The sequence below is a fragment of the Anoplophora glabripennis genome, unplaced genomic scaffold (genome assembly GCF_000390285.2).
Source record: "Anoplophora glabripennis isolate ALB-LARVAE unplaced genomic scaffold, Agla_2.0 scaffold42, whole genome shotgun sequence".
NCBI classification, from domain to species: Eukaryota; Metazoa; Arthropoda; class Insecta; order Coleoptera; family Cerambycidae; genus Anoplophora; species Anoplophora glabripennis.
This window is the reverse complement of record NW_019416219.1, coordinates 277,485-290,985: the sequence shown is the minus strand read 5'-3', so window position 1 is coordinate 290,985 and position 13,501 is coordinate 277,485. Positions and strand designations below refer to the sequence as shown.

The window sequence follows — 13,501 nt, the reverse complement described above, 5'->3', positions numbered from 1 at the left end:
GTGACTGCAATATGAACAATTATATTCGCTACTATACATTCTGTAAAATTATATATTACGAAATAGTTACATGACATCATCAGAACTAACATTTTTACTTAAAGGATTATATACTCCAGGATCATACTCATTGACATCAATATGTACACTGACTATATGTTTACCGGGAATCATTACAAGGCCCAACATTCTAGGTTCTTCATTCAATGCTTTTGTCTTGTTATCTGCTGGTAAATATTCAGAGCAAGACCCTAGAATAATATTTGCGTCCCTATCAGTACACAAAAAGACTCCTATAAGAACTCGACCATCCGTCATCTCAATTCTGAATGTTTTATTAAGCCAAGAACGTAGCTTAACTGCACCCGGGGCCATCTAGAAAACTAGATATTATTGTTTTGTCAATAAAATACCTAGGATTTACATTTATTGGCTTGTTTATTTTTTCTACTGGTTCAGGTTCATATTCTGATATATCCTCAGATTCGACTTCAGTACTCGTGCTTGGTAAAACTTCTTCCATATTGTTAAGTGTTAAAAAATAGATAACTAAAATTGTATTCCTTAATTCATTCTGTACATCTCAATCATAACACCAATTTACTACATATTTTTATTTGGGTAGTAAGTAGTTTTAATTTCTAGCACTGACACTGGTTATGTTACATTGAAGTAATAAATATACAAATATTTAAACTTTAATTGACAATTTTAAGATTCAAGAATTTTCCACTTATTTATTTAATTTGGTAGATGTAGGTAAATTTAATTAATTTTGTTTCTGGCCATCTGGCCTGGCACGTGGCACGTAGAGACAGCAATACAGGGGTAGATTAAACAAGTATGTGAGAAGAAGAAGAAGAAAAGAGTTACGAGAGATTCAAATTTTATAACAGCCACATCTACATGCATCTCTAATACAATGTTGTTAAAAACTTAACAATACTGTGACTTCAGAATGAAGTAAAATATAATGCCCTCAGCATTAGCGAAGGAAAGTGATAATATAAAAGTCAGACTTTTTGCAAAGATGACAAACAAATTAACGTAAGGTCGGTCTAATCACGTTTGTGATTAGACCGATGTCTTCGAGTTTTAGGAATCATCATAGGAGATCGAAAAGATACGTTGTCGTTGTGTGAATGTAGCCAATATCCATGAAGAGCACGAATAATTTAAAGGTAAGGGAAATTAAGATTTATATTCACAAGTTCGCAGTTAAGGTCATATATGTATAAAAAATTGCGGCCTAATAGTGAGGATAAAATAAAACAACGTCGACGTGATATTTTATTAAGACTAGACGATATACAGTTTCGTAGTCACTCGCGATTTTATACAAATTAGTCCCTTAAGTCTGTCGTACTTCCCGGCAGCGACACCTTTTCTATTTCCGATTTTATAGCGGCTATCAATGGCACAGCTGGATCATTAGCTTTGAACTTTCCTTCAGAAAGGACGTGATCCACATTTATTCTTGGATACGGATTGATAATACCCGCGCTTAGAGGTCTTACGAGTGGAGAGGGCGCTTTACTCGACCAGGCACCTCTGGGGCCACTGGTCCCTAGTTCCATTTTTACAGGTCCTGATGTTTTCGGACGCGGTTTCGGCGTGGTGGCCTTCAGGTCGTCATTTGGCCTAAAGAAAAGGTCAGGGGTCACTACAAACAGTAAAAGTCAAAAGATCATTAAATGCCTTCACCTCAAACTGAAATAACTGAATTATTTTGATCCAGTACTTGGAAAGGACATCAAAACAGATTTTTTATGAATTTTTTATATACAGGGTGGTCCTGAGGTAATGGGTCAAAATTCATAGGTAGATTCCCGGTACAAAAATATTGCGATTTAACCGAACTTACCTTAGTCCAAAAGTTGATAATTAAAGAGATACAGGGTGTTAAATGTAAAATATTATTTTAGTTTTATTTCCGTTAATTTCTTAATAAATGCAAATATCCACACAAAGTTTTGGGGTTTGTTCACATTTTGGTTATAGTTCATAGAGGGCGCCAGCTGCCGTAGATTGAATGTGTTGAAAACGACATAACTTTTTTGTACTTTAAAGTATCTCATCTTTGATATCAAATTCTTATTTCTTTACACAAAAAGAGTAGCTGTCCCGCACCGTTTCCGATATATTTGGCTTCATCTTTAACGGTTTTCGAGATATAACGTATTTTCCGAGTAATTCAGTTTTATGTTACCACTATAGTTACTGACAATTAAAGAGTGTACACTTTGTGCTGACAATTAAAAAAAATGTGTTAATCTGTCGACACATAATTTAAAATGATTTTGTACTGATGAATTTGTATTGAAATTACAAAAAAAAAACTAAGTAGGTACACTTTTATTTTAGATTCATATTTTTATTGTGTATACTTAATTAACAATTAAATTAATAATGTTACTAAGTATGTGCTTGTTTGTTATAATATTGTTTTTCGTCCATATTATCTTTTTATTATTTATAGTTCTGTCGAAAATAAAAAAAAAGTCTTATCTGGCACAATCGCAGAATCAAGACCCTGATTTCCTTGCCCTCTTCCGACTTTATACATTTTTGTTACTCTATTTGAAGTGCATGCAATTGATTTCACATATATTTTTTATTATATAGTGTTACAACCGAGGTTACAACTAATTGTGACAAATAAACATCTAATTCAAGAAAAATATCGTCAAAAACAAATTAGCCGTTTACGAGAAAACCAATTCTGGTCCATTTAGAAAGGTGTGATACTTTTTAATGTGAAGTGGGTGTTACAAACTCTCAGAGGAACCTTTAATGTTAATAATAATTAAGTTATTATTATTTAAGAACTCTTCACTATAACTATAAATGCTACTCTTTTATAGGTTTTCTTTTAATATGTTTTAGAAGTACCTTTTTGTAATTTAGGACCTTTTCATTCAAAGAAAAGACTTCGAATATAAGAGGTTTCTTTACCTAGTATTAGCCGCCGAATGACTTTTTACTTCTATGGGCGTCGGTTTTATATTTTGGTCAGATCGAGAATAGTCCACTGGGCTGTTTCTTCTGCTTCCGAACAAGCTAAAAGTATCATCAAGTAGGTCGTGGAACCTCTTTCTCATTCTAGACATATTGCTTGCGACTTTTAGATCATCGATTCCTTCATCAACACTCACCCCTGACAACAAATGACATAGGTTGTAATTTCAATACCAAATTACATTTCTTAGGAATCGAAAATGCGTTAATTAATATAAATATATTTTGTGCTGTGCTAGTTCCAAAAATATGTGGATTCCTAATTCTAATAGATACAAGTGGAAGCTTTATTTTTATCTTACCATGATGTAACCTCTGACAATGCATGTTCCACACTATTGGTCCAATAACGCCTGGATCTTCAACTGCACCTACACTGCCGTGTCTTATTAAACCTTGTTTTCTATAATCTGGTCTATTCCTTTCGATTTCTTCTTCATCTGGCATGTCCAAATTTTGAACGCTGACGGGTTCAAGGACCTTATTTAAAGGTTCCGGCATATTTCCTCTGCAATGTGTTTGTTAAAGATGTTTTTTAAAATATTTTCTGCCTTACCTTGGAAATGATTTGACTGAAGGCATGGACAAATAAGATTTTGGACTGATCACTCCAGGGTCGTAATTTTCTAAAAATACGGCGTCGGGAGACTCTTTTCGGCTGACGCTGCTGTCTGAGTCGAACACTTCTGGTGGAATTTTTCTTAAGTTGATTGGCGCAGTCTTGTTGATGGCTCCTTTGGGCCTTGGTGGTTTTTTCGGTGGGGTTCGGCGCTTCTTATTTAGAACCATTAGCGGCGAGATGTCCAAACTGCCAGAGCTAAGTAACATATACATTAATCATATTTAATACGACCTTTAAAGGTTTTTTTTATATGGGTTGAGTCAGGTGACAGAACAAATGATTTTACGGGAATGGGTTCATATGAATGAGAATAGAACGCTTCGTTTTCGAGATATCTATATCCTACTGACATTAATTCTCCGTTGTTATCTCTATCACTGGTTGACGTATTTGTAAGTCAACTCTGCGAAAAATTTTGCCTGTATCTCGAAAACAAAGCGTTCTAATATAATATTTTTATTTCAGTGTTCCGCAAATGCAGCCTAACAGGACATCCACAATGGTTTAGTGATGAAAGAGTGTTAGTGATAGTGACTGTAAGTGACTAATTGGAGTTATATTGATTGCCGTGATCAACTTAGTGACTAAATTCGTTGATATCCGTTGGTTGGTGAGTTGAACCAGGGACAAGTATCTCTAGAAATATTCGGTAATTTACGTTATCGTTGCATTCCTCGAGTGATAAGGTTTGAGACCACCGAGAAATCAAATGTAGATCCCGGAATCAATTGTAGATTCACCAATTTCGCTTTTCGCGAGTGAATGTGTGAATGTTGGTTGAAATTTAGCGGTAAATTTTTTGCATGATATTATGAATTTCTGGAGCATCAAATTTCGAAATCTTTGTAATTCCATTGTTTGTGATTCATTTATAGAAAACGACTTCAATTTATAAGTAAATTCTAGCATATGTAGGCATATACGTTTAGGTACTCTGTTTTTATACTTTGACCTCCAGAGGCGTCTCTAGAGGGGAACTATTAACTGTCCTACTCTCCTAGAAAATTTTACCTATTGAGCATCTTTAAAATTTTTCAGAAAAATTTGTATTGACTTGATACGATAATTTTCTAAATTGAATCGCACTTATGGCGCTAGAAATAAACTCACACGTTGTACGTCACGTATTTAGCCGTTACTATAACTACATTTATTACTACAAATTCACTATAATGGCAACATCAAGCTCATTTACGATGGTCTCGTATGATACAATTGACAATTGACCCTAATTGCTAAACCAATAAATCGCGACACTATCAGTTTTATTATATCGCATACTAACCTAGAGGACGTCGAACTTATCGAACTCTCGGGCCTGCTGGTGGCAACGACACTTCTCGTCAGTGTGGAGTTGTCGTTCTTGAAGTTGATGTACGTAGGGGAATCTGCCTTGGCGCGTACCTTCTGCTCGTCACGTACCAATCCCCTGTCCTGACCCACACCTCTCTCGAAGATATGGCGTCGGTTGTCGGTGCCGGCGTCGACGGGCGTACCAACTCTTTTCCGTTTCGTTAGTCCGAGAGTTAAAAACGCCACCACCAGAAGAAATATCAGCAGACCGATTATCGATACCCCTATGAATATCCAGGTATTCCTGGCTCGGGATAGGCTTTGAGGTTCGGAGGGCTTCAGATATGCTGAGAAAAAAAACACATTTACCACCGTATATTTTGTATTAATGACCGTATTGCTGCCCACGTAACAGTGAAATACGGTGACACCAAAACCACCCCGATCGGACCACTCCAGCGCCCAGCGATCGCGACCAAACATTTATTATACTTTAAAACCGCTTTACCGGTAGGTTTTCGGTTACAAGTATATTAAATATTGCAAGTTAGTTTTAGATTTCGGAATTCTTATATTTGCTAAATGTTGGTACAGTTAAATCTGAGACAAGAAGATTTGAAATGCTTACGTTCTGCTTTTATAACAAATGGGTATCCCAGTTCTTGCCTGACTTCTTCGTCGGACACTAAAGTCATATCATTTGCCGCTGTAATAGCCGAAACTGGTTTTCCATCCACTGATACGTGGTAGAGAACTTCGATTTTATTATCGCCATTTGTCTTTGATGTGTTAACTTTGTGAATATAAACGTTTACTGGCTTGTCCTCCACATCGCGTTTTATACGGCCATTTATTCCTAAATGTCGTTCTTGCTGCCTAAAACGAAAAATAACTGTACACTTTTCTAACGTTTGGTATGGACGAAACAAAAAAGAAATTAATGTGGGGAAATATCGCAAAACTGGAGCAAGTTAGTACCTTTGAAATGCAGTTTTGTAGAGTTTCGCTAAGCTATTTTTGAGATCAATAATGACAGGGTCTCTCCCATCACTTTTTAATACTGTAAGTAACCAGAACTGTCGATCGGCGTCGAAGAAGTCTTCGCCCTCGTCGACGAATTCCGTTGTTGACGTCAGCGTCGGACTGGGGCTAATTTGACCTTCTGGTGTCAGCGGGGCTTCACAGTCGTGTGAACATTTAGTTGTGGTTTCTATTCCAGTCTAAAATACACACACACAGAGCGTATCAGGGCTAATTCCTCTTGTCAAAACAAATAAAACAACAGGGGTGACGACTAGGGGTTATTTGTCAAGGGAAAATACTTTCTTGAAAGATAACTTTATGAAACAGACTCACTGAAAACTTGTGTGCTTTATTTATTAATTATTTCAAAGAGTTTTGAGTATCCTGTATCTCGAAATCCAGTAGCCGTATTGACGTAACTTCACCAGAATCATCTCTACGTAGATTTTTACCACATTAGTCGTTTCATACCTAATTATAATTTATTACAATAATAAATACAGTGATTACGTAGCATATAATTAAGTATGTTAATTTTGTTACACATGTACTTGTAATACGTCACATAAAAATTCTTTAACACCATTATGTCTGTCCCGACTTCATCAACTTTGTTTATGACAATACAATGTTACTTGATATTTAATAACTATCCAGCGTTTATCTACATTGTTTAAATTGTGTAGTTGGTTTTCCTTAGGACTATTTTTGATCATTTGGCGATTGTATGAGCAATTTTGATATTTTTTGAAAATTTACTCATGTTTTCGTTATTACCTCATTATATGGAGAATGCGGTGATTCGATGAACACCGTGGACAACACAGTTTTAGTCTTGTAAACTGTAGTGGTGGTACTTTCGGAACTCCAGTTTTCTTCGTCATCTGACGCGCCATCTCCGGATCCTGTCCAGAAGAAGTCTTCGAATCTGTACGCGGTTTGGTCTTTATAGGTGTTTTCTAGGAGTACTATCTCTGAAAAGGTATAAATTGTTCATCTTCCAAAATTTCTTTGGTCTGAATTCCTGTTTTTTCAATCAATTTGAGTTAATATGAAAATGTAAAAGATTTTAAAATTAAGAAAGTTCCCAAAAAAATAATAGTACTTAGGTGACGTAAATACAGGGGCTTTTAAATCATATGTCAACACTTGCGGGAAGATTTGAAATATATATTTTTTTAATATACAAAGTCGAAAGAGTTTTGATGGATCTACTTCACAAAAATGCTAATAATGGTAATTTAAAATATCTATTTAAACATTCATTCGCTTGAAATGTACCTTTTGTATAAGCTTTAGAATTGTGGGTCGATGTATTGTAAATATACCATGCTGCTAATAGCAACAGACTGTTATTATTATGAATGCAAATATTAAGGCATGCTTGACTGACCTATATTTATGATGCGAAGGATGAATCAATTACGGCATCGTGCAAATATTTGGAACTGAAAATAAATCTTGTATGTCGTACAAAAACACCATCATTTTATAACAAATCAGAAAATGACCTATTTATTTGAAAAATGAACATTTTTTCGATATGAAGCAAAGCTGAAGGTTTTGTGAATTTATAAAAAAACTATACATTGTTCTTTTATGGCTAATACAAATCCAAAACGTTATTTCAATTTTATTGCCACATTTTTAGTACGTTACTCAGCTTTTTTCAATAGTAATTACAATTACAATGTTTATAGCAATTTGCCATGAGGAATATGACGAATGTTTTCCATTGCGATGAAATGGTTGCATTAAATAAGCTAATAAGCATAACAATGCACACAATGTACACTGAAGCAGCGAAATTGGTCACTGGTGAGTTTTTGACACAGTTTTATTTCGTGTAAAATATTTACCGTGAAACGTCGGAAAAGATAATTCCAAAAATTGTTGGACACAATGAAAATTTATTCTGTTCTGCAAAATTGGGCGATTAAATGTTCATAAAATTACGTGTTATCAAAGTAAAATCTGATATTTCTAGATATATATCTTATTTAAGTCAGTAAATACCTTTTATTACTGAAAGAAATATTTATAAAAAATACCAATTTCTTTCCCTGAATCATGTAGTATGCAACAGCTGCAACTCAGGATTTCTTTGTGGTTGGATATGTATTTGATTGTCTGTAATTTTTTCCGTACTCTCCTAAATCTAATTTAGTAATATATAGCGACTATTAAATTCTGATCACTGAGGAAAATCGACCCATAAGGAAGTCTGTATTATATAATCCTACTAGTGTTAAAATATACGCAAAGCTTAACAAAAATTCCTTTGTCAGCACCTTTAAGTTGATGCTTAATAGAACAAGATTAATACATTTCTACTCATGACTAAATGATAATTCTCCTAGATATAATCGTTAATATTCGTTACGTTCATATTACATCCAACTTCCTTTTTGCATTTTAATAATGTGTCATTTTTAATATATCAGCGATTAAATGTACTTTCAATCCCTTTGAAGTGAAGTATTTTGAAATTTCTTCGTGACGCTACTAACTTTGCACGCAAATGTCAAACTCTGAATTATAACATGGTAGGTATAGACAAGTATTTCAAAATAAAAATATGAATGGAGGTTTTCCAACCATAAGTCTTTCGTGCTATACCTACCTTTGCGATTGCATTGATTTGTCATTTATTAATGGAACGTATTACAATATCGTACTATGAAACGCAGTTCCTGTTTATTCATGTCGAAAGACAATCAAAGTCTTCCTTTTCACAAACAGTCTTACGCGATAGGTTGCTACGTGTTGAAATTAAATCAATTCCCAGTTAAGTAGGTCCGATTACCTTGTTTTGGTAGAGATCCTGGTGCCTTGCACCGGCCTCTGCCATTTTGGGAAAAAGGAAATTTATAGTCAGGATATCGAATATAAATGAATTTCGTAGGATGAAACTCGATGAATGTCTACAGTAATATTCTGGAACATATGTATGCATGTCGAGATTTCGAATCCTACGTTTTCTGCTGAACTAGAATGTAGAGAAAAACTAAGATGATCAACATTATCAGTAACTCCAAATACATACATTTGGCGCTTTAGAGATCACAGATCATTGAAAATTTTTAATTCAAATTTCTTTTTTTCTTTTTTGTGTTATCATGTGCGTTTTCTAATTTTTGAAACAATCGTTGCTTTTAAAATGTCTCACACTTTTTTAACACCTTATATATGAAACTATAAATTGTACCCGAAAAATCCTTATTGCGTACACAACAATCTGTACCCGCTCCATTACAAGCAAAATTTGATGTAAATCGTTTTCTTTTACACGAGGTGGTTGAATCACATATATAGATCGTCCCAGTACTTGATACAAAAAGTATAAATAGATGAAGTCAAAATAATATCAGTTCTTCATATACCTACATTTTTTCCATACGGGCCTTCGATAACAAGTTACGGGCCCTCAAAGGTGAAAATTAAAAAGTTATTTTTATTTACAGTCTCTAAACTATTAACTTCAGCATGATGCAAATTTGGTGATCGGTAACACATGTGTATGGCTTGTTTTTGATGATTAAGTGAAGCTTCATTATGCCAAGAACGCCAGGGACGGACTATGCCCAATGGTTAACAACTCAAAATTTTTGCATAGATGACGATTGCAATATGCCTGTATCAAAAATAAGTTCCCTGAAGAATTTGCCAACGATAATCTCCTCTTGGTTCAACTCGGTAAAATTAACAGTTTAGGAAATATTTATGATTTTGTCACAATGCACAGCGAGAGGCGCCTCCACCATTTTTTGTTTTTAATTTTCATTGAAAATAATCACTATGTTAGAACCGTACATATTTTTAAAACTAAGAGTACAAAATTTTACTGTCTGCTAATGTAATTTTCACTAACAAAATTTGACAAACACACTACACGCAACACAAAATAGAGAAACAAATCAAGAATAAGTTAAAGGAAGTTAAAAAAATAATTTAAAAGAAAGAAAACTGTCAAAATACATTTTCAATATAGGCACTTTCCACCTCCACACACATAATTTTATAATTTTCACATTTGAGGCGGCCCGTAACTTGTTAACGAAGGTCTATATGAAAAAAATTTATATGAAGAACTGATGTTATTTTGATCTCATCTATTTGTACTCGACTTTTTTGTATCAAGTATCGGGACCCCTGTACATATAAACGTAAATGAAAAATTACATTTTTGTTTTGTTTGAATCGAAGTTAGGATTCAATCATTCAAGCGCAAAAATTTACATTGAATGCATGTGGGAGTCCCTATGTCTACATCAAGCGAAGGGTTTCCATAATACACGACCGGTCACCGACAAACATAAAAATCCTTCAAAGTTCTGACCTAAAAAGTCAGCGGAGTGTGTCGTCGCGACGCAGTATAAATAAACAATAACCACCTGTTCCGTATGCGTGCGTAGCGAGTCTAGCAACGTCCACCGTGGTGAAATCCAGATCGTCCTTCCCGGAGGCACCGCACTGACCCCAGAGCACTGCACTGATCCCCAGCACCACCGCCTGCCATGACATCCCGATCCGGGTGGCCAGGAAGCAAGTCCGAGCCCGCTGGTGAGGGCCTTAACGCGAAACACGACTCTGTCTTTGTTAAACTTCGTCTATGGAGTGGAAATAGTGCCAGTAGCCTCATGGTTCGAGCTGCGTTCTACCTGTGCTTCCGCGATTGATCAAACGTGGACTTCGGGCGCAAGCGTCGGTACGCTTGGTTGCTATTGTCGATGGGACAATGACAACAATGCTGGATGGGTGACGAGTTCTGGTAATGGTAATGTTGGTAACCAGAATTCACCTACATAAACAATAGTCGCATGTAGGAATACGAAACGCGGCATTGATATCATCCAATTCTCATGCAGATATTATTTTAATGCTTGTTTTGTTGTAAAAATTGACGACTTCATATTTTTGACTGGAACTGTTGGAATAAAGCAGCAACTACAGAAAAATCAGTTTGTAATGTTCAGGGCAAGAAAAGGGGGCATAATTCCCGAAAAAATATCACTCTGTAGAATCTTTCAACCATTTGGCATGCCAAGTGATGTAAGCCCTACATCGTAACCTATATTCCAAATTTGGGCTAAATATCTCAAAAACTGTAAGAGCTGTAGAGAAAAAACTAAAAAATTCTTTAAATTTCAACACTGTACATCGATAACGAAGCGTTTATCTGTCTTTATATGAATTTTTAGTCACGAAATAAGCCAAAAAGTTACCCCCTCCCTTATGTACATGATATTTAGGAACACCCTGTAGGTATATATTTTTGCATTTGTAATCGACAATAATATTTTTGATATGACCAGTGACTGTCAGTTGGAATAACTGTCAAGACAATAATGATTACGTTATTGTTATTATGTTGATGAAGAAGCAAAAAATTGAACAAAAAGTACCTTTACAAACATTTAAAGAATCACAAATAAAAAAGTTACTCGACATCACCCAAAGCGATTAAAAATCAGTCAATCAAATATAATGTATTGATTTTGTAATACGAAGATATTGTGCTTAAATTTTAGCTTGAATTTTAGTAATTATGAATCTCTTAAAACAGGAACTTAACTTTTAATCAAATTATGAGTGAAAAATATGCAATTAAACTACCCAAAGATTCACGTCGTCCAAATAATCATACGTATTAAAAATAAAATTTGATGAAAAAAATATCTACCATAATAAAGTTTATTTAAACATTTTAATACTTATTTTTAACATCAAATATTCTTAAGGCCAATTTGGAAAATAGTTTCCATTGCTGCTTCCTGCAGTATATGTCCATTTCTTCGGTATTTGTCATATGTTTAAATACATTTTTTCCTGTATTTTATATAGAACATTAGATTACTCACCTAACTGGCGTTGATTAATTCATTTGTCGTATTATTTATTTAACCGCAATACACGTCGACGGATTGGTATTAAAATTCTGTACATGTCAAAGTAATTATATATTGCAGGAATTAATTTTATGGACGATGCCGTATCGTATCCGCTTACTGTAAATATAAAATCTAAAACCGAAATTTAATAAAATTAATACAATATAAGATAATTCCATATGAGATAAAATGTTAATAGGACGCGGATTGGCATTTTCAATTCCAATGTTGTTAGGGACCCCTATTTATGACTCATATAATTATATATTCATAGTTTATGTACCTGTACAAACGGCACTAATATAATAATTAAAAGTGCTATGTACATATTACTGGTGAAAAAAAAATAATAAACATTAAATTTTTATTTCATTTGATATTCATAACGTCAAAACAATGACTCGAAACTTCTATTAAGCTTATATTAACTTAAAATATTTAAGAGCTTATGTAACGAAACTAATAGAATTTTCTTATTGTTAACAGCTGTATTAAGAAAAAAATACCTAACATATTGAAATCACTAAATAATTTTGTAACAATTCTAAGAAATTTTCTCATATTCTTGTTTTTAATAGTTATATCTACCATCGCTTTGAACAAAAATAAAAATTCAACCACGTGAAAAACAGTTTAATAACTTGGGTTGACTATGTTGTAGAAGTAAAAAAATCACGTAACAGGAACAGGAAATTTTTATTTATCTAATCAATCGTAATATTGTACAACTGGAGCAATTTATTTGGAACTAATACATATTCTTATCTTAATCGTGTATTGTGTGCGATTGTCATAGCATTCATGCAAAAGGCATTGTCGTTTGAGTTAGCGTGTTATTTATAGTTATTTTTTGTGCAGAATTCTCAGAAGTTTATATTATTTATTGACTTATCCGTGTAGCTTGTTGCAACGGTGTTAGAACTGTTAGATCAGTATATCTCCTTTAAATCAAACATTTAGTCCTCCCTACATGATTAGTAGAAGATACAAACTTAAGAATTACATAAATTTAAAACTTAACGTTTTCGTCTTTGTTATCTCAAAAAGGAAAAAAAGAAAATAGTTTATTACCAACGTTGTTGCCGCTATGTACCTACAAGAGATACTAGAATTTACTCAAAATGCATTATTCATAAAAAAATAACCGTAATGTAAAAAGTTCAAGATCTACAACTTTTAATTAAATAATTTTAACTTCATGAAAATAACTTACAATGGAAAATAAGTGATGTCCAAATACTTTGCGGTTTAGAAAGAACATCTGAATTTCAAAAATCCACAGGAATCGAGTGAGGCAAAGATATGCAATGTATTTAGTATTCTAGTGGGTACACATCCGTCAGTTTTATTAATAACCCGAATTAATTGAAATTTACACGTTAAATTTGCGAATAGAGGAAGGAAGTGTTACGATGTTAAATGACGTTAAGATTATTTTTTATGACAAAAATGTCGAATTCAGATTAGATAGCGGAATGATACGTGAAATTAATCATGTAAGATTCGTGGAATGTACTGGATTATTGACGTTTTAAGAAAATAAGAATATCGCATAATTATAATTTGTTATTAGTGTGAATAATAATAGTATGTCGTTGCAATATTGAAGATATTCTTTTACGCAGATATTTCTTTATAGGTACCATTTCTAGGA

General features: G+C 33.8%; 2 protein-coding genes across 3 annotated transcripts; both read right to left on the bottom strand.

The window, feature by feature from the left end:
* Positions 1–5: 5 nt before the first annotated feature.
* On the bottom strand, positions 6–820 carry LOC108905427 (N-alpha-acetyltransferase 38, NatC auxiliary subunit). The gene is made up of 2 exons (XM_018708266.1): positions 425–820; positions 6–375 (listed from the first exon to the last, which is right to left on the bottom strand). Exons 1-2 carry the CDS (start codon positions 521–523, stop codon positions 67–69), a joined length of 408 nt encoding a protein of 135 aa, XP_018563782.1. The 5' UTR covers positions 524–820; the 3' UTR covers positions 6–66.
* Positions 821–1,277: 457 nt separating this feature from the next.
* Positions 1,278–10,567, bottom strand: LOC108905425. 2 transcript variants are annotated; one of them, XM_018708263.1, is made up of 9 exons: positions 10,351–10,567; positions 6,734–6,930; positions 5,912–6,153; positions 5,562–5,809; positions 4,926–5,280; positions 3,575–3,835; positions 3,321–3,526; positions 2,956–3,157; positions 1,278–1,641 (listed from the first exon to the last, which is right to left on the bottom strand). In XM_018708263.1, the coding sequence occupies exons 1-9, from the start codon at positions 10,478–10,480 to the stop codon at positions 1,344–1,346; spliced, it is 2,139 nt and encodes a 712-aa protein (XP_018563779.1). In that variant the 5' UTR covers positions 10,481–10,567; the 3' UTR covers positions 1,278–1,343. The 2 variants fall into 2 exon arrangements, with proteins under 2 accessions (XP_018563779.1, XP_018563780.1); XM_018708264.1 differs by having other exon boundaries at positions 1,548–1,663.
* Between the last annotated feature and the right edge of the window lie 2,934 nt (positions 10,568–13,501).

What these genes read in the sequence shown, in the direction of transcription:
- LOC108905427 (XM_018708266.1), bottom strand. Translation starts at nt 523, where the DNA reads ATGGAAGAAGTTTTACCAAGCACGAGTACTGAAGTCGAATCTGAGGAT. An exon ending in AAATAAACAAGCCAATAAAT is followed by an intron (nt 376 to 424) that starts GTAAATCCTAGG and finishes CTAGTTTTCTAG; the next exon opens with ATGGCCCCGGGTGCAGTTAA.
- LOC108905425 (XM_018708263.1), bottom strand. Translation starts at nt 10,480, where the DNA reads ATGTCATGGCAGGCGGTGGTGCTGGGGATCAGTGCAGTGCTCTGGGGT. An exon ending in ATTTGTTATAAAAGCAGAAC is followed by an intron (nt 5,281 to 5,561) that starts GTAAGCATTTCA and finishes TTTTTTTCTCAG; the next exon opens with CATATCTGAAGCCCTCCGAA. An exon ending in CATTCGGCGGCTAATACTAG is followed by an intron (nt 1,642 to 2,955) that starts GTAAAGAAACCT and finishes CCTTTTCTTTAG; the next exon opens with GCCAAATGACGACCTGAAGG.